We start from the raw sequence: 26,970 nt of genomic DNA, 5'->3' as shown, positions 1-26,970 counted from the left end.
ATATTTGGGTTTTTACTCTAAATACAGTACTGTAATGACTTTGTATGAGTGACCATGGGTATTGTTCCAAATCCACACAAGGTTCTGCCAACTTGTAGAGAGACTATATGTTGTGAAGAAGGAAAACTCTTCCATTCCCCTCCCCCACTTACTAAATATACTTATTCTGTTAGATATGCTGGCTTTGTGTTTGATCTTGAAGGTAAATGATGTGAAAAGCTCAGCAGGTCTTGTTAGTGCCTGAGTGGAAGGCTACATGAGAACACTGTGTACACTGCTTTGTGTTTGAAATGTACAGTACAGAGGTGCTAAATAAATAAAGGCAGAGGCGTAGCTAGGGAAAATGGAGCCCGTTGCAAAATCTGAGTTTTGTTCCCCCGCGCCCCGTTGCCCCCCCATTGGGGGCTACCCTCCCCCACCATGTCCAAAGACCACCCTCCCCCACTACAACCAAAGAACAAATTTGTTGCACCAGGTCATCTCAAAGTCACTACAACATTATAGAATATGCCTCCACTCACAAATCTGAACACAGCAATGGGCCATGTCACACATCAGAAATAATTTTTTTGACAACATTTTCAAAATGCTTTCAAAATGTTTAACAGTGTCACTTTCTATTCCACGAGGAATCCATACTACTTTGCCCCACACCTATACCTATACTATGCAGAATCTACCATATAAAGTTGCCATTTTCTCCTGGGGAACTGATCTCTGTGCTTGGAAATCAGTTGTAATTCCAGGAGATCTCCAGCCATCATTTGGAGATTGGAACAATATGACTTGCTGCACTCCTTAGCTATCTATTACATATCTGAAATTCATTCCACTATCTATAGTGAAATACCACATTATGAACTTACTTTGAGAGACACAGTATTGTAAAATTATATGCCAAAAGCTATACCAAAAACAAAATAGCCACAGGGAACTAAAATAGTAAGGAGGAAGACTGGAAGGTATAAAGATAGATCTTTTTCAAGTAGACTCAAGTATTCAACACTTATATCACATACATGTACCATAATTGTTTTAACTAAATGGCTTATGCAACTCCATTTAATAGCATAATATTAAAAAACCCTACTAATTAAAACTTTGCAGGTTCAATTGGTCAAGTTTCATGGCTGAATGCATTCTAGTATCGATGAGATTAATTTGTAAACTCTTCAGATTCTGAATCTCCAAGGTTTATCCATTGCTACTTGTGTGCTGTTTGCATAATGCAGTATTATAGTGCTAAATCTCTTCCCCACTCCCCCCCCCTCCCCGGTTCCATCCCATTCCCAGCCCTTTTGCCAGTTTTCACCTCCTTCCTCGTGAGGCAGAAACCTCTACAAAACTGAAAGTAGAAGGTCATATATTCTTTTAAAGTAGAAGGTCATATTTTCTTTTAAAACCTACCTCCACAATTTTCAGAACTTAGCGCATGAAGCCATGATCTCGTCCCCATTACCATAGCCATTTTTGTTAAGGGTGGAAGCTATTTAGGGTTTTACTTGGCTATTACTGTAGCCATTTTTGTTAAGGGTAGAAGCTATTGGCTGCAGAAAAGAGGACTCAAGTTAGGGGATCGCCTGGCAATTTCTCATTTCTAATTTCACTCACTTTTCAGGCTGAAAACAAAAGGTAAGTGTAAAGGGGGCGGGGGACGCAGCGGGAGGGCGGGGCGATTTTACGGGGGGCCCAGGCGTGTGCCCAGTGCAACATGCACCCCCTCACCCCCTGGTAGCTCTGCCTCTGAATAAAGGCCTATGCACCCAAGTACAAATTTAAGATAGAACTAAGATAGCCTGATCTCATCAGATCTCAGAAGCTAAGCAGAGTTGGCCCTGGTTAGTATTTGGATTGGCAATAGGCCTAGTAATTTGGTGCACGAATCACACACACACAAAAAAACCCCAACCCAAAGCCATATAGGCTTTTATTGGCTTTTTCTTTCACTGACAATCCCTACCCCCAGGTATGTTCAAAAAGCAAAATACTCCTGAAAGCTAGGAGTATCCCCTGAAAGCTAGGTCTCTGAGCCAGGCTGAGCCAGCTCATATAGCTGAATTTTATAGAGCATCCACCTTCACTGGAGACATCTTCCATATAATAAGCAGTTTCCTCCTAATGCCACATAATTTGTGATGAAACATTGGTGATGGGTCAAAACCCAAGGCTTCATCTCACTGCAAAAATGAAAGAACCTGTTCTGTTTTGGGAGACCAGAAACTTCAGTGGCTCATCTTTGGAAATACTGTATATACTCGCGTAAACTGAGTTTTTCAGCCCTGTTTAAAGGCTGAGAAAAGCCCCCTCGGCTTATAAGCGAGTCATCATTTTCTATCAGTCACAAGGAGGCTGGGGGCGGGGGCGGGACAACCTCCCTGCTGCCCGGCTTGTTGCTGCCCTCCTTGGAGTGTGAAGGGGGAACCCGGAGGCACCCTGGCTGGGTGCCTGGCTGGGCTTCCTCAAACCTGGGAGGCAGAGGGAGCTCCTTATTTGGGCAGTGACTCCCCCTGATGCCACTGCCCAAATAAGGAGCTCCCTCTGCCTGTCGGCTGGGTTTGACAAAGCCTGGCCAGCCGGGAGGCAGAGGGAGATCCTTATTTGGGCAGTGGCATCAGGGGGAGTCACTGCCCAAATAAGGAGCTCCCTCTGCCTGCCCCTAGCTGGGCTTTGTCAAACCCAGCTGGCAGGCAGAGGGAGCTCCTTATTTGGGCAGTGACTCCCCCTGATGTCACTGCCCATATAAGGAGCGCTCTCTGCCTCCGGCTTCCCACCCTCGGCTTATACCTGAGTCAATACGTTTTCCCAGGATTGGGCAGTAAAATTAGGTGCCTCGGCTTATACACGGGTCGGCTTATACACGAGTATATACGGTACCTGTTGTTATAGAAAACTTTGTGTTATCCCTGCTTAGAGCTCTTCAGGTGTTTTGGGTTACAACTGATGACAGTCAACAGCATCATTGTTTGTTTTACAACCTTTGTAATTTCTGATTTAACAAAGAATTTTAAATAACGTTCTCTGTTTGCTTTTCAAACAGAATGATACCCCTTTCATCCCAGACATTGATGATGAATGTTCACCATGGACAAACACAGGAATATGTTATCGAACCCAAATACTTTCCAGTAAAGAAAGTGATTTCAAGAGAACAATCTACAGAGAGTTCGATACCTTTAAGAATGAGCCATGATCCACTTGCTTCATCTTATCAGTGTGAGTATGACTGAAACATTCTGAATGCTGATGGTGGTCCTGAAATAGAGAAAGTGCCTGGGAGAGAGCTGGGATATCCTAACACTATGTGACTTCAACTACCCATACATTAATTTATTTTGAAATTATGGTAAACAATATGTCTATATATGGTAAATGATTATGCCTTAATACAGTTAGATAGTTAAGCTTTGCAAGATGGAGAAATTCAAAGCAAACTGAAAAGAGCCTCAAAGGACTTTCCCATCTTGACTAATAAGGCACATTGTAAGCACATTGGGTAAATAGTGAACTAAATGGCACGTAAGTATAAGGCAGAAAATTCTAACTCCAAATAGGCAGATGGGGTAGATAATGACTGTTCAGGAAAGAGCTCAAGAAAAACTTGAATGAAATGTACAGGAGCAGTGATAAAGCCAAATTCAACATTGGGAATGATTAGGAAAGGGATTCAAAGTAAAACTGCTGTCTTCACTTGAATCTTTGGTGCAGCTGCATTTGGAATATTGTAAATTGTTTTATTGATCAGCAAACAAAACATTTGACTACTTTCTCGATGGAAAGGCAAAAGCACAAGACTTTTAGAAGAGATAAATCAGGGGTAATACTTTGAAAGAAATTTTAAAAAGTAGAAATGGTATTATTGTATTTGTCATTCTCATAATTCTAGAACTTGGGGTGATGCAGTGAAATTGATTTGCAGTTTCTTATAAAATACAGTAGGTTTGTTGTGTGGTAGCAGTGGGTGAGGCACAGAGAGTGAAAGGTACCTGCGTGTGTGTGGGGGGGAGAACCCCACCTGACGTCTCACATGGCAACGGGTGTATGTAATTCATGTCCACTCAAGTTATTGCCTATGTACTGTTTTCACTGCTCATATCTGGCCATCTGAGCGAACATTCTAAGAGCATGAACATTCTAAGGGTGACAGTTACACACAAGCAGCTTCATGGCCTGGTGCGCAAGGAAAAATATGTTTTACCTGGCTCAGGTGTGTTGTCTGACAGCAGGAGGTACATAAGAACACAGTTGGGGGGCTGAGTAAGTGTCTGTGAAATTTTCAGAGCGTTTGGGCCAGCAGGTGCGGGGTTATTCTTGAAGCAACAAACGCATGGTTCCATTTTTATATATATTCTTAAGATGGGGGCATTAAAAATGAAGAATTAGTTAAAATGATCCAGATTGGTGTAGTGGTTAAAAGCTGTGGACTCTGATCTGGAAAACCAGGTTTGACTCCCCACTCCTCCAACATGAGTGGCAGACTCGTATCTGAAGGTCTCATATCTGAAGGTCTGACAACAAAATGGTGATCTCATCAAAACATATACAGGCTTTGTACATTGTGTTGACCTACTTCACCCCCATACACTCCAATTACTCTCTTCTTTTCCTTGAATACCCTCTTCACATTTCTGCCCAGTTGTAAGGAACAGCTCATGGCAGAGAATTGACTGGAAAACAGTGGGGAAAGTCCTCCCTCCTGAGAAAGACCACTAACCACTGTAATATTGATAAAGCCTGAGATGGTTCATATCAGAAAGAGAGGGAGGGAGGGGGAGGGGTGCCATGCAAGGGAAGGGGAGTGAGTGAGGAGAGTGAGTGAGGGGTGGCATGCAAGGGAGGGTGAGGGGGCCCGGCATCTGGACATGGCCCACCCACCCTAGGGGAGGGAGGGGTGCCATGCAAGAGAAGGGGAGGGAGGGAGGGGTGACATTCAAGGGAGGGGGAGGGGTGACATGCAAGGGAGGGGAGGGAGGGGAAGGAAATGGGAAATGACAAAGTAAAATTATGGCCCGTTTGTACAAAATGTCAACCTGAAGAAGGTATTACATGTATGACAATTTTGAGCAAAAACAGCTATTCAAGGTTGTGATACAAGTGAGCTACTGTGTCCAGATTGGCCCTGGACAAAACAGAATTGGTGTCAAAGTCATAGGCTTAAGCCTAACAAAACCAAAATACTTCTGCCTCTCTTTTCATTTTTTTCAGTTCTTAGTTGTTACTTTTTATACCCTCTGGGTGGACCAGAACAGTTCAAACTGCTAAATCTCATCTTTCCATAGGCTAAGAAAAAGGTGGGTGCTTCCTTCCCTAGGAAGTACCATCAGGGTGTGTAGCTCTAACCTCTTGCCCTGGAGAATGGTGTTGAAGGCACACTGGTAACTGTTAGAGGAAACAGCAGGTGAAGAAAAAAGTGCAGAGTTTGCACAGTATATGGATGGCAAATATAGATTGAGTGCACAGTGAAAGATGTTCTTAAAAATAAATATGGAGCAGCTGTCCAAATCATTGAGCATTGTTGATATTATGTACTGAAAATAAATCATAAGCTCCATGGAGAAAAAATAAAATATGCGACCACCTAATTCCGTATATAGGGTAGTTGACAACTTTTAGCCTAAAATTCTTATGAGGTAATCTTTCCATCTTTGAAAACATTCTTAATATGTGAAGGTTTTTTTTCCAGATCTCAAAGCACTGGAAAATGTTTAATTCAGATTATATATTCTGGGATGAATTTTCTGTACTTTTGGGTTGATATCCTTTTTATGCATCACACACACACACACACACACACACACACACACACACACACACACACACACACACACACGTATGCATCCCACACACACACACACACACACACACACACACACACACACACACACACACACATGTACAAATGCATATCTGGCATTTGTAATTCTTCTGACTTGATGTCCTTGTGAATTTGAAGCTATACATTTATATTGCATTGAAAATGAAACTCATGTTCTCACCATCAATCAGTTGAATATTCCTTTGTGGATGTTATACATTATTCCATAGTTTATGACAATCTTTGCTATTAAACTTTTTTAAATTATTGTGCATATTGATTTACAACTCTCTAAACAGACAACAAAGTTTGAAATTCCAAATAAGGAATCTTTTGAGTAAGATTTGGCCTTAATCACAGAATTTCTGCCCAAGAAAATGTATCAAATTCCTAAATTGGGAGACATTGTCCTTTATAATGACTTCTGTTTCTGGAGACAGAAATTTTATGGTTTTTGGCCAACTAGGATTGAGTGTGTAAATCAAAGTTTTTCAGTGATTATTTCATGGGATGATTTTAGCATGCAAAAATGGTAGTTTAATGTTATATTTTATACTACTTCTATGAGAATTATATGCCTCTAATATAGAATTATATCTCAGTAATGCAGTTTCTCTTCAATGAAAAGGACAAAAATACTAGATACTGATCTTTTGCAAATACTGCATATGATATATACATATCATGGTATCGAAAAAGTAAGTAGCTCCTCCTTGTCACAGTTCTGCTACTCCTGTTCTTTTCCCTATAAGTAATGCTGGATCTATGGGATGTGGATGCACTGAGGACCAAACTATACAGTACTGTGACATGAGTTGAGAACAGGGAGCCCCGCAGTTCATTATACCCAGAGGCACAGGGCAGCAAAATGGTGCCCGGACCCACTCCCCCACGCCCCCGACAGGGCATCACCCCCAATGTGGCTTGCTGAGGAAAGGCGAGGAGAGTAGTGAAAAAGACCTGCACCATAAATATATGTAGCTACTCAACTGAGTGGATTACAGAGGCTAATGAGAAGATAGGTTTGGCAGGGGAAAGTAGAAACCAATAAGAGGCTAATCTTTAAAGTGTCTATGTGTGACTTTAGTTGAAAAGTCTAGAGAGAAGATTTTAAAAAGATTTTCATTACTCAGATGTTCTGAGATAACTTACCCATTCAATTGTATGGGCAAATTCAGTTATTATTAAACAAAAATGATTATATTGTTGGGTACTGTTTATAATATTACTTTTGAAAGTCCTCATTCCCGTAGGAAAGAGTTAATCCAGAATGAATGGTAAAATAGCTGGAACTAAGACCAACATCAGGAAATAAGAAATTTCCTCTTGAGTATCTTTGTCAGCAGTTTAAAGTTATAAAAGATCATTAAAAACATTTTAAAAGCTTTTTGTATTTCTAATACTGCAGATAAATTCTAAGTTTTTTAGTTTTTCATGATTTTTATTGTGTGTGTTGTGCATTTGTTTCCGGGCGCGGGCAGCGGGGGGGGGGGGGAGTATTTTTCCATGGCTCAAAAGTTTCTAGAAAATTTCCAGTTCATTTTGTAATACATGCATTGTGTGAAAGGGACTGGTTTTGTTCCAAAATGAAATATACTGTATTCCTATGTTCTTCTGGATCAGGGAACTGTTTTTTTCTGCTTCAAATGCATGCATGCATTAAGTGGCTGTCAAAAGTATAACACTGTTGCAATCAGTCTTAAATGCTATGTAGTATAATTCCTTGCTTGCCTTTTGCTGGATTTCACCGAGACTGGAAGGGTGTTGTCTTATTTAGGACAATAGCTTTCCAGTGACTTCACTAGCGAAATGCCGAAAGACTTCTGTGACAAGAAGGTTGTACTCCAAATAGAAAGAGATCTGCTTGGGCTTCTGAGTGCCTTCACAGTCTGAAGTCTTGCAGCATGTAGTAACATGTATATAAATTCTGAAAATATTTGTAAAGACCAAGAAATTAATTCATGTTCATGATCAGAAGCACAAGGAAAAAGGAGTTCTAAATTTACCTGAATGCTTTCTGAAATATCAGAATTTTTAAAAAAAGATGTATGAAAACAGCTTATAGAATTCCTTCACCTTATATAACCCTATCTAGGTATGACCAGAACAGCTGTCTTGGCTTCTGGTAACAAACCCTGCCAAGTGCCCCATTCCTGCATTTGCTTTTTCTATTATGACATAACAGGCAATGATTCAGTTGCTTAAAGTGAGCCTTAATGGATTTATTTCTGTTGTAATACAGTATAATTTGTTGTGCGATTGGACTTTTATGTTCCAGTGCACAACACTGAGTTTGTTGAATAACTGTTGTGCAGTGGCACATCTGCAGTAAGCCCCCTTGAGCCTAGTTTGCCAGTGGAAAGTGAGGTATAAATAAAATTTCCTCCTCTTTCTGTTCCTCTTCCTCACATAAAAGTCCAATCTCACAATAGATTTTACAATTTAACAGCAGCCTCAGAAATGTATCCAATAAAGACTCTCCTTAATCTATATAGAAAGAAATTAGGAATTGTTTAAATCTCAGAACTGTACATTAGTTAAAAGGATCTTGGATAATATAGCTGGGAAGGACCTCTTTTGGAGGTGCTGGAGAGTTAGGCGTTTTCTGGACAGACAAAATATCCCGGGGGGAAACCAGGATCATACATAGCAGGATGTTTCTATCTTGGTTTCTCCCTCCACATGGCAGCCCATCAGTGCGTTCAAGCTGGGAGGAAGAACTGCAAGTGATTATGTACGACCCCCGGTTTACTTTCATTTTTCTAGCCAACGTTGCCGCGCATGCGCAAACTGTCCCATTTTTCTGATGTTCTGATTGGCTACAGGTGGCAAGGCAAGAAAAATAAACCGGTCTGTGTCCCGCGGTGTTTGCATGGGAGCAGGATCAGCACCTTTTTTAAAAAAAAGAACAGCCAATTTATCATTTTTTAAAAGCCACGGGATAAGGGAAATCTCACAGGGTGGGCCCGAGTTAGACCCGGAAGCCATGCAGAAGTCTTGGCTGAACTGGGATGTTTCACCTCCTTATCCCAGAATATATAGTCCGTGTGGAAAACGCCAAAGAGAACCACTGCTAGTCAGTATTGACAGTACTGAGTTAGGTGGAGCCATGGTCTTACTTAGTAGAAGGCAGGCTCATACATGCTTTTTAATAGTTACTGGAGTATTTAATAACATGGATATAGTAGTGAACTGGGAATAGAACAGTGAACATAAAAGAACATAAGTGTATGTAGAGCATTATTTATATGATGTGCTTTTTTGGGGATATCTGTTGTTTTTAAGAATCCAAGAAGAGCCCTCCAAGATTAGAACAATGGTCTACCTAGTCAAATGTCCAATCAGTGACCATCCAGTTCCTCTGGTGGTCCAATAATAGAATAGAAGCTGAAGCCTTCCCCCTGATTTTTTTTGTCACTGGTACTAAAGCCCATTTTAAATTAAAATAAAATGGGCTGAAGAAGGGGGGAGGGAGGGGGGGACCCCCTCCTCCTCCTTCCCTCAATGAGAGCAGCCCATATTGTTTGGGGCAGGGGAGGCTTCTGGGTTGGGGGAAGGTGGGTTAGGACGGGGTGGAATGTCGTGAGTCCAGAACACCCATCAGCTGGGAGTTCGTTGTCAGACATTCCATCCCTTCTTAGGCAATTATGTATAAGGATTTGCAAACTTGGCTACTTGACTGTGCACCTGCAGTTCTTGTTCAAATTAAATAGTTCGGACCCCAATACTGATTCTTGTAGGACCCCCACTGCTTCCTTCCTTCCATTGTGAGTACTATTCCTTTATTCCTACTCTTTGCTTCTGTTATTTAATCAATTTTTAATCCATAAAAGAACCTGTCCTCTTATCCTATGACTGTTAAGTTTACTAGGAGTCTTTATGAGGTACTTGTCAAAAGTTTTTTGAAAGACCAAATATATAATTTTTACTGGGCCACTGTTATCTACATGCTTGTTCATTTTCTTACTTGGCTCCTCTATGTGCCTAATAGTTCTATCTTTGATTACAGTTTATACTAATTTACCTGAGAAAGACATAAGTGGTCTGTAGTGATTCCCTTCTGGACCCCTTTTAAAAAATCTGTGTAACATTTGCTAATCCAATCTTCCGGTGCAATGGCTGAATTTAGTAATAGGTTGTATATGTGGGTTAGAAAATCAACAGTCTCACATTTGAGTTCCCAAAGAACTCTTGGGTGTAAGCCATCAGGATCTGGAGACTTGTCAGTTTTTAATTTCCCCAGTAAGTCTAGAACTCTCATAACCTCGATTGCACTCACTTCTTCAGACTCTATTCCTGGAAGTAGGTACATGCTCCACTTTCCACATTGAACACAGAAGCAAATAATTTATTGAACATCACTGCCATATCCCTTTTATTCTTTGGTTATGCAAAGACCCAGTTGCTTCTCTGGCTGGTTTCCTGCCCCTAATATATTTAAATAAATGTTTCTGTTGTCTTGATTCTTTTAGCAGCCTATTCCACAACCTCTCTTTTTGCATGCCTAATTATTGGCTTGCATTTTCTTTGCCAGAACTGTAGTCCTTCTGTTCAATTCATTGAGGCAGAGCTACTTTTTAAATAAGTCATTTCACTTTTTATAGCTTTCTTGGCTTGCATTGTTAACCATGCAGCATTCTTGAGATTTGGCAGTGCCTTTACTTACCTAGGAAATGCATTCTACGTCGACTTCATTTCATGTGGTTTTAAATGATTTCCAAGCATCCCCCAGGGGCATTGATTTTCTTGTATATCCCTTTCAGCTTCTTTTGAACTATTTCTGTCATTTTTTAGAGTTATCTCTGTTGAAATCAAATGTTAAAATTGTGAACTTTAGGGTTACAATTTAGGGTTTCCATTGACATAAATGTTGAACTTAATAGCATTGTGAGTACTGTTCCTAATTGATGCAACAACATCTACTTCTGCTATCAGGTCTTGAGCTCTGATCAGAACCACATCTGAGATCACTGCTGTTTCTCAAGTGCTCATAATTGTACATACCTTGACCATAGGAGTGTGCTGCTTGTAAAGGGTCAGAAGCTTGAACATTCCTGTGCTTAGGGTAAATGTTATTTGGATTGTATTGCTTAATTTAACATCCCAAAAGACTGAGCAGATTATCAGAATAAACAGGCACTGGATTAAAGTTAAAGGTTTAATAAGAAATAGAATAGAAAGGAATTTATTAAATTGAATACACAGGTTGAAACATGCATTCACATACAAATGAACTAAAGAAAGTGTTCGGCAGACCCTAAACTTCACTGCATCCTAACTAAACAATCAGTATGAACTTAAAGGAGAGTCTAAAGAGGTGGGAGGGGGATGGGAGGTAAAAGTGAAAGATATACAAGCCTAGTCCAGAGAGGATTTGAAGTCCAGTGAGGTTTGTCGATGAAAAAGAAAAAGCCAGGTAAGTCAAAAGGTGTGTGTGTGTGTGTGTTTGTAAGTGTATGCCCTATTCAGATGCCTGTGTTTGGATAGCAGAGGTGATGTAAAGACAGCCACACACTCCTCCACGGCACTTTGCTACTCAGGAGTTTGGAATCAATAGGTGGAGTCCATTGCAGAGTTTGGGACCTGACAGGTAGAATAAAAGTCTGAAATTCCTGGGGCTAACTTCTTGAAGCAGATTGAGTTGGAGTAAAAAGATTAAAATCTGATTGGGTGATCAGCAAGATAGCAAGGTGGGGGGGAAATTGGCAGTATTGTTCTTTTTGACCAAGTTTATATCCCATCTGGAATAGCATGCTTAGTTATATGGTAGTTATTTGTTTAAGTTTAATTGCAGAGAAGTCACAGTGAAGGAAATAAATGTACCAAATTCAGATTTATGAGTTGATGTACCCCGTCTAGGATAAGGCAAATCCTGTTAATGTTTGTGGAAGGCTGAATGTAATTAACTTAGGTTGGGGAGGGGGTCTCGGTTGAGCTGGCGCCTGTCTATCCCCAACCACGGAGCTCTCTTTTAAAAGTGCTGTGATTTTGCACTGCAGTATCTTCCTTCGGCTGCCAGATTAAAGATAAACAGCCTAATTTGCTATTTCCAGTTTTGGTAGAGGCCAACTTTAAAAAATAAAATAAAACATTATGTATTTCCCTTTGTTGCAGCTGTTAAAGGATCCCAACTATGTACTTGAGAGCTGAGATTCACCTGGTAAAGATCTTGCTGAATGCTTTCTTTGTTATTTCTTTTTGTATTATTTGATTGTTCTCAACCTCTGCAAATATTTCACTCAAATATGCATGGTTATGAGGTTATAATATCTATGATACCATGGAGCTGTTCATTTTCATGATTGTAAGGAAGATAGGAAATGGGGAAATGCAGTGATGGTTTTTCAGGAAGACTGTGTGAGTATGCATCTCATTTGTCAATCTGCATTTTTAGTAGTGTTCTGAACTGCTTATTTTCATTTCCAAAATGTTTTACGAAACCTTTGTTCCTTAAATAGTCATTTTCAAACATGGCTGTCTGTTGGAAGTTTCAACTGTTTCAAATTCTCCATTTCAACATGAGATATTCATGCAAAAATCTGTCACAGAAATGGTAGAGTTGCACTGTTGTTCTGACATGCTGCGCAGATGTATGGGGAAAGAGAATTGGTAGCAGACTCTTGGAATCACACACTTCATATGTACACACCCTAAAAAAATTAAATCTGTAAATATCTGTGACTATAGACTTCTAAATAGTCCACGTATTTCCTTAATAAATTTATCAGTGATCACAGATTTTCTTTATGCTACTGAACTTTACTGCAAGTGTGGAATTATGGCTCAAGAAAACCAGCATTGTTTAAGTACATCAATATGGTCAAAACCTAATTTAAACCATGCTGTGGCACTGCTGATTTGCAGTTGAGATCCTTAGCACAGTAGTACAGTTTTTCCAGGCTGGGCTAGCCTCATTGTGGTTATTCAACAGAGCATGTTGTTTTAATTAGATCACTTCCTAAAACAAAAACGGTTTCAAAAGCATGTTAAAATAAAGGTCAGAAATTATGGGGTTTTTTCTAGGAAAAGATTTATTTTATCAAGACATTTCCAAATAAAATGTTAAAACGATGTTTTTTTTAAAGAGTTGTCTTAGAAGTTTGAAATGTAGCTCCCTTAACAATTAACAATGATCTTTGCCTGATTATTGGGAAAGGTGTAGAGCTAGTTCTTAGAAAACATACTTTGGCTTTTGAAAAGTCAGAACTGCAGAAAATTTTTTCATGCCAGTTGAGATTGTCTCCAGAGGTGCCCCACTCTGAGTTGGTGGGTGAGAGAAGGCTTTTTCTGCAGTGGTGCCTCCCTTTAAAAATTCTCTCCCCACAGTTGTTTGCCAGGTAATTTATTCAGCCCTTTCCCTGAGTTTCTAATTTATGTTGCAGTTGAGCTTTTTTTGTGTGGGGATTGTTGCTGTTGAATTTTAGCCACTCTAGCCTTTTAATTGTGGTTTTAATTACATGTATTGTTCATGTCCTTTGGAACATTGGTTGAAAGTTGCCTCCTCAGCTTTGGCTTAAAATGTTGCATGCTTAAAAAAATGAAAAAGCTCTACTTCCAATCAATTATGAATGGTTAAGCAAGCATGGGTGAGCCAGAATGGGTTAAATTTTTATGCCTGCTTCAATGTTTGAAGAAATAGCTTGCCTAGGGAAGTGCAGGTAGCTGATGGGGATGGGATCTGAATTCTTCTGCTGTCCTTTTTGAAATCTTCCTCAAGAAAAACAAATGAACAAAAAGTCTGACGGTTATTAAAATATAGTAGATGGTAATGGCATTGAATGGAAGGGGGTCATCAGCAATGCACTCCTTCCTTTGACTTGCTAGACCATAGAGGCTAATAATTAAAGTGATCACAGCTAGATAAATTGGTTTGTTTTGACTTAGTATGCATCCATGTGATAACTACTGTAATAGGTATACAATTGGAAGTATGAAAAGTGTCCCCCTAAAGCAGTGGTCTTCTGCTTATGCGTAGGAACCCTCAAGTAGTTCATGAAGCACATCTGCTGAATGTAAGCCACTCTAAAGCTTATTTTTCATCTTCATCTTCTTCGCTGCTTTTTGGAAGACCTGCTCCTAGTATGTATATATAGATAGTAAGAGTACCTTGCCTCCTGCCCTTCCAGACTGTCTTTATGTATATCCTGAGAGGAGAAGCAAGGTGGTATTTGGAGGAAGAATTCACAGGTTTTTATTATTGTCTCAGTGAGGCATTCTGTAACAGAGTTTAAAAACTTCTTGTTTACAGCAAGCATTTGCTATGCAGCACATGGGCAAACATGTATAGCTACTGTCTGCAGATGAATCAGTTGGCATGTTTTTACTTTCACTGCCTCTTTCTAAAAGCCCAAAATAATAGAACATGATATTCTTTTGATGTTAGGAAGTATTCTTCATTTTTCTAGCCTTTGCCTGTAAGGTTTTCTCAGAGGGAAACCTACAGTAGATGAGTCAACCAGCCTTTGTGTTTTCTGCGCAGTTATAGTAGGATCATGTGGTCTGATCCCCTTTCAAAAAGGTGTTACCCAAATTTCACATCAACCAGGAAAACTGTTTACCTTCATGCTGTCCCAATCCAATGTATCCTACAGAGAGTTACTACAGAGAGTTTACTGTTCACCCTTTATACATATGACTGTACTCCTGTCTATCATAGTAACACCATTATCAAATTTGCTGATGACACAACGGTGGTGGGGCTCATCTCTGGAGGGGATGAGTCTGCCTATCGGAATGAAGTGGACCGACTGCTCTCATGGTGCAGGGAAAATAACCTGGTTCTTAACACTAACAAGACAAAGGAGCTCATAGTGGACTATAGAAGGAATAGCTCAGAAATTCAGCCCTTGGACTATAAAATGGAGACTCAAGTGGAGCTGGTAGGGCTAGTTTTAAATTTCTGGGCGTTATGGATTAAAGAGGATTTGACCTTGGGGAGTACAGGACTGCTTCAAGGTGGTTAAGAAAAGCCCAGCAAAGACTGTACTATCTGAGACTTTTAAGGAAGCAAGGCAACTGGATGGAAAACTCCCAGGTCCCTTTTTTTTACCAAGCTGTGCTATAGAGAGGTCCTAACCTACTGCATCTGTGTATGGTTCTCCAGTTGCACACAGTGGGCTGGCCAGGGAAGGCGCCCAAAGGGTGATCACCTCACTGCACAAAAAAGGACTATCGGCTGCCCTCTCCCCTCCTTGGAAGAAATCTATAAATGCCCGAAGCTTGGCCAAATAAAGTTTCCCCAATGTATATTCTGAGGGACCCGTCTCATCCAGCACACTCTCTTTTTAAACTGCTACCATCTGGCAGACGATACAGGGCCCTCAGAACTAGGACAAAGAGGTTTAGAGACAGCTTCTACTCTAGAGCTGTGGCTAGGGCTGATTCCGCATGGGCCAAAAACAGTGGTGTGAAACTGGTGTGAAAACAGTATAAACCCTTTTACACCGTTTTAAACTCTTTTACACCATTTTCACACCGTTTTCACACTGCTGTTTTTGGCCCATGCGGAATCAGCCTATGCTAAACTCCGCTGCTTCATATTGATGTATTTGGGGCTGTGTAGGGATGGGTGGAGGATGATGATGTATGAGTCTGAAATTGTGTGCATCGAGGAATGCTGCTGTAAATTTCGTTGTGCGTGCACAATGACAATAAAATGCTTATGCTTATGCTTATGTTACGGCACAGTTTTGATATTAGGGGGGTGGTTAAATTATCATCAGAACCAGCCTCATTAGTAAGTCAGACTTCCTTTTGGTTCCAGTAGCTCACTGGATGAGGGCAAACAGATGTCCAGGGCTGTATAAGCTCCACTCAGAAGGTGTGGATAATTGAAGCTTTCAAGCCCACTAGTTGATTGCACCAATAGTTATGACTACTCATTCAGTCATGTCTTCAGATACTAATGTGGCCTTGACTAAACACATTTTCATGGAAGAAATATGCAAGCTACAAACTTGTCAACAGTGTCTACATTGTTAGACATTACAAATCACATACATATAGTTCAGACAGAGAGTGCTGTGACATGTAGCAGACATATGTGATGATCCACCCATCAGACGGGGACATTGCTCTGGAATGTCCCAAGGAAGATGTCCTCCTACCTCAGAGGGAGACAAGATGGTTGAATACTTACTGTGAATGGTCCGTCTCCTTTGAGGACCGGAGAACATCTTGGCCCTTCCAAAGTCATCGTCTCTGTATTCTTTAAGTTTTCTGCTTCTTGTGCTATTTTTCTAGTTTCACACCAGTTACAATTAGTTCTAGTTAAGTTGTTGAATTGCTGTTGGAGTTACCTGAACTGAGGAAGGGTGACTCCCACTACTAGAGACAGGAAGTAGAAAGAATTAGTTTCCGCCTCCCTGAAGGGGTGGGAATCACCCAAGCATGGTGTCCTCCTGTCCTCAGAAGAAAAGGACAATTCATGATAAGTATCCAATGGTCTGTTTTGCAGTTGTGTGAGTTGTTAATGTTATCTATAAATGCTAGTAAGTATTGGCTGCTTTAAACCGTTAACTTGGAGGCTGAACATATCCAATTTCAGAAATCTCTGTTTAGTCTTTAAAAATAAAACAAAATGATATATTTTAAGGGTACTTGAATATGAGTATGTATGCATAATTATTAGTATGTATACATAGTATGTATACATAATTATTCTAAAAATTGGCGATTTTGTATATATTTCAGTCTGCTACGAACAATTCAAACTAAAATTCTGGCCTCACATACCACTCTACTCTCTTATTAGCTGCAGGTTTTGCTTTGAAACAGTTTTATTCTGGAGCTACTCCCTGGCAAACTTTCACAATTAAAGCCTAGGTTTAAGTGTTAGCAGTTGATGACAAAGTAAACCTATAATCTGTAAATCCATATGGTGTAACTGGTCCAAGAATCAGTGTGTGTGTGTGTGGGGGGGGGGGGGTGTCCAGGCAGCTGCGTCACAGGATTTGTTCACTTCAGGCAGGGGTGCCAGGAGATTTGAGACAGATGTTTTGAGACATGTGGCATGCTTAAAACATTTCCAGGGGTCGGGCTACAAATAGTGACTTAATAAGTGTAGAAACAGGAAAAGTATGTAGGAGGGGAGGATGCAAGAGTTTATTCACCCTTAGGTGAACAGCCAGTCGCTTAACATTACATCTGCTTGTCAGGGTTGGCTATTTAAGCTGTCATGCCCTCAGTATTGCTCTTTGACTGTGAATAAAATGCAGCATTGTGATTACTAATCCCACTCCAGTGACTTGACTTTAAATGTGGTTTTGGAGTGGATCCCGGAGTCCTGTTTGCTAAGCTTCCTACTCCTGTTTCAGAGACACCACTGGATATCGAGGAGAGAGCACTGAAGACTGCCCTCCTCCATTTGGAACTTTTACTTTTTTAAAAATCTTGAAAATAAAAAAACAAAGCATTTGAAGGAAATCGATGGCTACCAAAGTGATCTGTTTGTTTTTCTTTGTCTCTTTGCCTCTGCTCCCAGTGGGAAATCACACAGGACGTATCAAGGTGGTCTTCACACCCAGCATCTGTAAGGTGACTTGTAAAAAAGGCACCTGTCAAAACAGCTGTGAGAAAGGAAACACTACTACCCTGATTAGTGAAAACGGACATGCTGCTGACACCTTGACAGCACCCAACTTCCGAGTAGGTAAGTCTTGTGAATCTTTTCTTCTCCTTGTTAATCCTTTGGGCTTAATCTGTTCATGCATATTCTGAATTGCTTAGTTCTTTCCTGAAGGGTCTGTTCATAAGCATCATAGCTTGTAGGTTATTGGGCATCCTCCTGACTGCACTTGATAATTCTCCTGAAGTGTAAAAGAGAACAACAGTACTTTAAAATTTGTAGTCGAAGTTGTAAGGGGACTGTGTGTTAGCCACTTCATGGAAACCCACAAATTGGATGGAAAAATATGGCAAGATGAAGGGAAAAGAATGTTCTTTCAGTTTGTGGTTTACATTTTTATAAGCAAATGTGAGATGTAGTTAGATGAAATTTTCCTGAAAGACATTGTGTGGAAATTGCTTGACTTTGCATTCCTGGGAGCGAAATGGGTGCCAGCTTAAAACTATTGCCTTGAGTCTGCTATGAGCGCAACAGATTTATTATGTGTCAAGTGTTCGAACAGGAGACTGAACACTTAGAGATGAAATTTAAAAAGAAGGTAAAGTACAATGATCATTTTTATGTGCTTTCCAAACAGAAATTTAAAAGGTGGTGGTTTTTTGTATACTACTTGCAGTGAAGTTCACCTTTTGTGTTAAATATGACAAGAATGCAATGTTTGATAATAGGTTCCAAAGTTCATTTAATGATACTGTATTAAAAATGCCATTTCCCTCCTTGTAAATTAACTGACCAGGTAGGAACTGATTTACTTAAAAGCAAATACGGTAAGTTCCTGTGACATGTATTGTATCTAGATTTGTGGTATAGCAGATAGTTTGGATGATCACTATGTAACTGTGTGGATCTGTAAAACAGTCACCAGAAACGTGTTCTTGCTGCTGTTTTTCCATCCCAGCAAATCTGAAACAATTCATTTCCTGCAGATGAGTCCTTGGAATAGTGTGTTCCTTCCAAGTACAATCAGAATGTTTAGGCAGGGAAGTGAGATGCAGACAGCACTGATTCTAGTGGTTCTCTGCGTTATTATTGTAAGCAGTGTTCATACCAAACCCGCAACCACAAGACCTGCCTTAGAGAGTAGAAGTATTTTCTAATACTGCATTTGAGAATTATAGTGGTGCTTTTGCCACATTGGTAGGTGTGTCACCTGTATAGAACATCAGTAATAGGCAATAGGAATAGCCTTCCTGAATATGGAGATTGCAGGTGTTTGGTGTTCTGATTGTCCAGCACTGACCATCCACCAAAGACAATGTCTCCAATGGTTTGCATTACTTATAGGCTATGGTAAGCTTTCCCCCGCTTATTAGTAGATTTTTCTGATGTTTTTTCTGCAACCATGATAACCAAAGGAGCTAAGCAGTCCTTGACGGGCATTTTTCTAGTGTCATATAAACTTAGTAATAGAATAATAATAAAGAAAATAATGCTAGGAAACCTTGCAGGAAAAGAGGAAGACCAGGTGTGAAGGACAGTTTAATATTAGGAATATATTATCGTCCCCCTGACCAAAGTGCACAAGAGGATTCTGAGATGGAAAAAGAAATTAGAGAGGCCAACAAAAGCAAAAATGTAGTGGTAATGGGTGATTTTAACTATCCCCATATAAACTGGAAAAATGCATGTTCAGGTCATAGTAAGGAGAGAACATTCCTGGATATGCTAAATGACTGTGGCTTAGAGCAGATGGTTGTGGAACCAACCAGGGGAGAGGTGATCCTAGATCTAATTCTATGTGGGACCCAGGACCTGGTGCAGGAAGTCAGTGTTGTTGAGCCGATAGGGAACAGCGACCACAATGCTGTCAGATTCAGTATCTCAGCATGCGAACAAGTGGCAACTACTAATGTAGTTACATTCGCCTTCAGAAAGGGAAAGATGAGGGGGATAGTGCGCAGGAAGCCGAAAGGGAAAATCAAGAGAGTCAAAACTGTCCAGGATGCTTGGAGGTTATTTAAAAACACAGTAATAAAAGCTCAGCTGGAATGTGTTCCACAGGTTAGAAAAGGCAGCACCCGTCCAAAAGAAAGCCACCATGGTTAACAAGAGAGGTTGAGGAAATTATCAGAAAAAAGAAAATGTCTTTTAGAAAATGGAAGTCCAGTTTGGCTGATGAAGAATATGAGAGGGAACACAAATGGTGGCAAAAGAGAAGCAAGTTAGCTGTAAGGGAGGCAAAAAAGGATTATGAGGAACGCATGGCTGCGAACATCAAGACCAGCAACAAACAGTTCTTCAAGTACATCAAAAGCAGGAAGCCAGCAAGGGAAGCGGTAGGCCCATTAGATGACAAAGGAACAAAGGGTGTGCTAAAAGATGGCAGGGAGATTGCAGAGAAGCTGAATGAATTCTTTGCATCTGTCTTCACCCAAGAGGAGGTGAGGAACATTCCTGCACCTGAACCAAGCTTCTTAGGAGGCGAATCCGAGGAACTAGCGAAGATAGTGGTAGACAAGGTAGAAGTTCTGGCAGCCATTGATAAACTAAATGTTACCAAATCCCCTGGCCCAGATTGCATTCACCCAAGAGTTCTTAAAGAGCTCAAGCATGAAATTGCTGATCTTCTCACTTTAATATGCAACTTATCCCTGAAATCAGGCTCCATCCCTGAAGACTGGAAGATGGCCAATGTCACACCAATCTTTAAGAAAGGATCTAGGGGGGACCCGGGAAATTACAGGCCAGTCAGTTTGACATCTGTTCCTGGTAAATTAGTAGAATCTATCATTAAAGATAAAATTATAAAACATGTAGAAAAGCAAGACCTGCTGAAAAAGAGTCAGCATGGCTTTTGCAGAGGCAAATCCTGTCTTACAAACTTACTAGAGTTCTTTGAGGGTGTAAACAGACATGTGGATAAGGGGGAACCAGTGGACATTGTCTACTTGGATTTCCAAAAGGCTTTTGACAAAGTTCCTCACCAGAGACTATTGAGAAAACTCAGCAATGAAGGAATAAGAGGGGAAGTCCTCCTATGGATTAAAAACTGGTTGAGAAACAGGAAACAAAGAGTGGGTGTAAATGGGAAATTCTCACAATGGAGAGATGTCGGGAGTGGTGTCCCCCAAGGATCCGTTTTGGGACCAGTGCTCTTTAACCTATTCATAAATGACCTGGAAGTAGGGGTGGGTAGCGTGGTGGCCAAGTTTGCAGATGATACCAAATTATGTAGGGTGGTGAGAACCACAAAGGATTGCGAAGAGCTCCAAGTGGACCTTGATAAATTAGATGAGTGGGCCCAGAAATGGCAAATGCAGTTCAATGTAGCAAAATGTAAAGTGATGCACATAGGAGCAAAAAATCCAAACTTCACATACACGCTACAGGGGTCAGTGCTATCAGTCACAGACCAGGAAAGGGATTTAGGCGTCTTAGTTGATAGTTCCATGGGAATGTCAACTCAATGCATGGCAGCTGTAAAAAAGGCAAACTCTATACTGGGGATCATTAGAAAAGGAATTGATAATAAAACTGCAAAGATTGTCATGCCCTTATATAAAGCAGTGGTGTGACCGCACTTGGAGTACTGTGTCCAGTTCTGGTTGCCGCATCTCAAAAAGGATATTGAGGAGATAGAAAAAGTGCAGAGAAGGGCAACAAGGATGATTGAGGGACTGGAGCACCTTCCCTGGGAGGAGAGGCTGCAGCGTTTGGGACTGTTTAGTTTGGAGAGGAGGCGTCTGAGGGGGGATATGATTGAAGTCTATAAAATTATGCATGGGGTAGAAAAAGTTGACAGAGAGAAATTTTTCTCTCTTTCTCACAATACTAGAACCAGGAGGCATTCATTGAAAATGCTGGGGGGAAGAATTAGGACTAATAAAAGGAAACACTTCTTCACGCAACGTGTGATTGGTGTTTGGAATATGCTGCCACAGGAGGTGGTGATGGCCACTAACCTGGATAGCTTTAAAAGGGGCTTGGACAGATTTATGGAGGAGAAGTCAATTTATGGCTACCAATCTTGATCCTCCTTGATCTGAGATTGCAAATGCCTTAGCAGACCAGGTGATCGGGAGCAACAGCCGCAGAAGGCCATTGCGTTCACATCCTACATGTGAGCTCCCAAAGGCACCTGGTGGGCCACTGCGAGTAGCAGAGAGCTGGACTAGATGGACTTTGGTCTGATCCAGCTGGCTTGTTCTTATGTTCTTACCCAACATGAAACAGCCATCACCTTCAGTTTGCCAGATCTGAGCAAGGCTGTTGGGAGGTTGTTAATCTATAAGGTCACCATAAGTCAGAGGCAACTTGACAATGCATAACAAATCTAATTTATTACCAAATAAATTGATTAGGCCTTATTTTGAATTTTACATATATTATTTTGATTATATTGTATGATTGCTACTAGATCCAGCTTTTCAAAGAATTTTGAACTTTTTTGATAAGGAGCTAAGTACAGTTGCAGTACTATTAACAATGAAGGTCTGATCCAGTTCACACTCTTGCATTATTTTTAGGCTTTATAAGATAAACTGCTGTGATATGCCTCTCTTGAACTATTCAGCTTATGGATATATCTCTTGCTACTGAATGACATACTTTGACATGTAAAGACGCACTTTCTGGGCCTTTCCCCACTCAAAGCGATCCCCCCTATGTCGTGCGCTGCTCTCAGCGCGCGGCATCCCTGGTGCGCGCCCGGGCGTCACCACGACCCCGCGCTCTGCGCGGGGTCATCAACAGACGGCGTTTTCTCCAGTGCCAGGGATGCCGCGCGCTGAGGGGGCGCAACCGCGGAAGTGTCGGGGCGGCTTCGCTGTGGCCGCCCCTGTCGTGGGGAGTGCCCAAGAACCCCGTGCTACTTGAAGAGAGTAGCGCGGGGCTTAAGGTAAGTGGGGAAAGGCCCTCTGTTATATATTAACCCCTGCTGGTCTAAATCATGCTGACATGGCTGTGTACTTCCAGGTCACCTTCAAAGCCTTGACCAAGCTAAGAAAGTTACTTTGTACTTTTACTTCTCAGTCCCTGTGTCTGATGATCCTGTTGCTTCACTGGTGCCTTCCCTTCAGCTCTCCTTTTGTCTCTTTGACTTTGCCTGGATTAATTTCTTGGCTCAGACAACTGGCTTCAGGAAGCAGGGCAGGAAGATGACTTGTGAGGAGCACCTCACTTGGTCCTTCATGCTCTCCATACATTATTTCCTCTTTCACTCGTCTTAGCAACTCCCATATCCTCACATTTCCATTTCCTTATTTCGTTCACATTTACCCACTACTCTTCATTTTAGTTGCTTCCCATAATATTTATTTATGTCCCTTATTTCCTGCCGTTCTCCACAATGGAGATCTAAAGCAGCTTCTTTCATACTTCTCTACTTCAGCAACCCTGTGAGATAAGTTAGGCTGAGAATGTATAACTGGCCCAAATTCACTCAGTGAGTTTCCACAGCAGAGTGGGGATTTGAAGTCACAGACTCAAATACTAATTGCTGCATCATGCTGGCTTTCACAGGGTGGCTGCTGTTCTACAGAAGGAAGCAGCCATGCCTAGCAGCCCTGGAAAGTGCCTCACCCCCTCTCTCTGCCATTTACTGAAATAAACCAAGCCTGAAATGCTTGTCAAGCTATTGTCGTTGCCTAGCAATAACCACTGAGGGCATTCGCTCATTACAGCTATGGATGCTCCTTTTATCATTTGGTGTGTTTTTTTTTAAAAAAAACTGCCCAATGTTTTTGTTTGTTTAGATTTCACTTTTCTTCACAACTGAGGCATTTTTCAGGTTTATTGAAAGATCCATCTTGTCTGTCCACTGCCTCAGTCTCTGGATTTGTGTCTTCAGATGGTGCCACACTGTGTAATTAGACTATACAGTGAGGACCTGCAAGCAACTTGCAGAGACCACCATTCCCTTCTCCCCACCATTGCCTCTCTCTGGCCACCATCATTCCTTCTCTCTGGCCTTGTTTTTTTCAGGGCGAAATTGTACCGATGTTAGCACGGGGAATATCCCAGTGCAGCCTGGAATTCTTCAAGGTCCTCGAAGCTGCAAAGGGTCTGCCCCTGCGTTGCACCACCATTTTCCCTTTTCCCCGTGGCGTTCAAAAACCACCAAATTGGATGTTCTTTTGAAATACCCCTGTGTGACTCCGCTTGCCTCTGTGCTTCCGCTGTCATGAAAACATCATGGCAGCAGAACCAGGGCCATTTTTCCTGCCTCACTGCTCTGGCCTGCCCCAGCAATCAACAGGCACTTGGGTGTTTGACAGAATCGGCACCCTCCCCCTCTGTCTAAAATCTGTGTGCATTTGAGAGAATCGCCCCCCCTTCTGTTTGGGACATTTTCACCCACCCACCCCGTCTAAAATCCACAGTTTCTCCCTCATGCCCTGGAGTTGTGTGGAAACAGCAGGGGCATTACGTACTGGCCCTGCCTCGACTCCCGGGAAGAACCAGGGAGCCATGTGGAGTAAAAAAACTAGGAAAAGGCACCGCGGCAAGTAAGATCCCCGGGGCATTATGACTGTGCAAAACCAGCCTCCGTATTTCTTTTTCTGTCCTGACTGCCCTGCAGAGTCACAAGGGAGTGGTTCCTTACCTGCTTATCTACCCAGTCCTTCTTATGGTTCTCTGAAGGGCTGCTGCCTTTGTGGACTTTCCTGTTGCCCTGCAGCACTTTACCTCTCCCTGCAGATGGTGGGCACGCCTCATATTCAACCTGTCCCACCTTGTTGCTTCCCTCTGCCTCTCCCAGAGTCTGCTTCTCTGCCCCTGCATCTGCCTCAGCTTTGTTTGGGCTATGTCTGACTGGCCTGAACATCCTGTCCACCACGTCCCTTATTACCAGTTGACGCTCAGCTTGTCGAGTGTCTGGAACAGACCCTGTTCTTCTGCCAATGCTTGATGTTCCTCCCTGCTTCTGTCTTTCCTCAATCTGGGACATCTGGAGAGACCACCTGCCCGCCCCACCTGCAGCAGCTCTGCTTGAGCTGCGCCAGCAGCATTTCTGCTTGAGAACAGACCAAACTACTCTGTTTTTAGGTTTTGTAGTACCCTCACTGTCTTTGTAACTTTCTGGTTTTCTGCAGCCCTTGGGGGAACGTCAGTGTTTGCAGGAAAATCTCACTTCTGTGTAAATAAATCCACAGATATAACTGTCTGCAGATTGGGGCACACATGGCATTAGAATATACAATATTAGGAATTGTACACTTGGGAGAACAAAATCCATCCCCTCCCCCAATACTCTAAGGTCGATTCCCCACTGGCGGAATCGACCAAGGATTGCCCCTGCAGTTGTTCTGGAACTCCCCATGGCTCCTGTCTCAAACTCGTGTCTGTTCCAGTCTGCTCCTTCTTCCCATTATTTTTTAAAATCCATCAGGGAGGTACACCTTTTTCTGTTGTTCTAGGGCAAACACAGGATGAACCCGGTATCATGGGGAATCCTAACCAGCTGTGACTCTCCCATTCCTGCCATCAGCCAATCATGGCTAAGTGTCTTAGGCATGCGCAGAATGGGAGACTCATGGTGGGCAGAAATGCTCTTTTTAAAAAAAATTCTTCTTGCATACGAAGCCACGACCATACAACTAATAGGTGTATGTTTATGCGCTGTTTCTAGCTATGTAGAGCACTGCTTTGTGACAATGTAGCTACATAGCCATTACGTTAAAAAAAACAAAAAAAGGAACACACGTTCACGTTCCCACCCTAAAGCAACAGCCAATCAGGAACGAGGAGCAGAAGAGGCGCCAAGGTGATCCTACCCTCTGAGCACGTTTCCAACACAAGACCTCGACTGATGTGGGAAATGACTCTGGGATCAACTAGGTACTGTAATGTAATGGTCCCAGTTAAATCCTAGAATGATTCCACCAGTGGGGAATCGACCTAAGTTTTTTTCCTTGGACAGGCTTATTTCTTCTCTCTTCCCACCTTTTTCCCCTTAATGCAAATTCAGCTATTCTTGGTGTTCTTCCCTTATAGATTATTTTCAGTTGGTATCAGGTCATTTTTGAGGGGTTCTTTATTTTTTATTTGGTTCATTCACAAAATGCTATTTTTCTACATACATTTTAAATCTTGGACTGTCTGGCATCAACCAGAGCCAGACCACTGTGGCTCCAGGTCTATGAAATGGGTCCCCACCCTTGAGCTCTCCAGAAGGCACTACAAACTCTACTTGTTTGTTTTGGTTGCTTGTGCTGCCTTATGCTGTTTGGTGCAAGCAAGGGGGCTGTTTAGTATTTTTTTTAAAAAAAACATGGCTGGTCTGTTGCCTTTACTGGAAATTTCACTGAAAATGTGGTTTAATTGGTGATAGTGATTTATCTATCCTCAATATCGATATAGGGAGTAAAAATGCACCTAGGCGCATAATGAGAGTGGGGGCAAGCCAGGGGACTTTCTCTAGGCACTAAGGACTGGGGGTGCCTTGACCACCCCTTTGCCAGGAAGAAGGTGGACTGCTGCTTCATGATTCCCTGTGGCTCAGTGTATCCTTTGAGGCTCTGAGAAAGCAGGTAGGTGTACCTGAACCTTGGAAGGGGTCATACACCCATGTATGTGCATGCACTAGCCTTCCTTCTCCTACATTGACCTTTTGTCTCTGGTTGAGAAGCCGAACTGAGGTTCCTCGCCTGGGTGGCTGAAGTTCTCCTTTGGAGTCTAGGTGACTGTGGTTAACAGCTGGAACTCTGAAAAAGAAAAATGAATCCCTGATTTTAGCCGCTCAAAAGCAAGCCATTAGAACAAATTCAATCAAGGCCAGAATCGAAAAATCCTTAGATGATGCAAAATGCAGATTGTGCAAAGAAGCTGATGAAACTGTAGATCATGTCCTTAGCTGCTGCAAAAAGATCACCCAGACTGAGTACAAACAGAGGCACAACTCAGTGGCCAAGATGATCCACTGGAATTTGTACAAGAATTACAACATAAGATCAGCTAAAAACCGGTGGAAACATTGTCCAGAAAAAATAACAGAAAATGAGAAGGTCAAGATCCTGTGGAACTTTTGAATCCAAACGGACAAAGTGTTGAAACATAATACACCAGACATCACAGTGATAGAGGAAAAGAAAGTGACTATCATCAACATAGTAGTACCCAGTGATAGCCGGGTCATTGAAAAAGAACATAAGATCACTAAATACCATGATCTGAAAATCAAGCTTCAGCGGCGATGGCACAAACCAGCCGAGGTCATCCCGGAAACACTAAGACAGCTCTTGAAACATCTTCAAATCGACAAAATTAACTGAATCTGTCAGATTCAGAAGGCAGCCCTGCTAGGATCCGCACGAATACTACACCAATACATTACAACTTCCTAGACCTCTGGGTGAGGCTCGAATTGTAATGAACCAGCTAAACAACTGGCAGCTGTGAAATCAACCAATAATTATTATTATTATATGCCTCTTCGGGAACACTGAGACTCTCTCTTTGACTACCCCAGAAATACACCTGGAGATACCTGCATTATTGATTCCCAATTTGTTTAATTCTGCAAGCGGAATCTGTCTTTTCAGCCAGAAGTTGTACGATCCCACAGGCCAGCTGCAGAGAATTTTGTCTGCAT

At 41.7% G+C, this 26,970-nt stretch overlaps 1 protein-coding gene across 4 annotated transcripts in view; it reads left to right on the top strand.

The window, feature by feature from the left end:
* LTBP1 (latent transforming growth factor beta binding protein 1) overlaps positions 1–26,970 on the top strand; it is a 270,959-nt gene that overhangs the window by 26,438 nt on the left and 217,551 nt on the right. For all 4 annotated transcript variants that reach the window (XM_048484134.1, XM_048484124.1, XM_048484115.1 and 1 more), the window contains exons 2-3: positions 3,038–3,213; positions 17,295–17,462. In XM_048484134.1, coding sequence (XP_048340091.1) covers positions 3,038–3,213; positions 17,295–17,462 — 344 coding nt within the window. The remainder of the gene's footprint in view (positions 1–3,037; positions 3,214–17,294; positions 17,463–26,970) is intronic.

This window comes from Sphaerodactylus townsendi, linkage group LG01 (assembly GCF_021028975.2).
Source record: "Sphaerodactylus townsendi isolate TG3544 linkage group LG01, MPM_Stown_v2.3, whole genome shotgun sequence".
NCBI lineage: Eukaryota > Metazoa > Chordata > Lepidosauria > Squamata > Sphaerodactylidae > Sphaerodactylus > Sphaerodactylus townsendi.
Note: the sequence above shows the minus strand (reverse complement) of the source record. Positions and strands in the feature narration are given on the sequence as shown.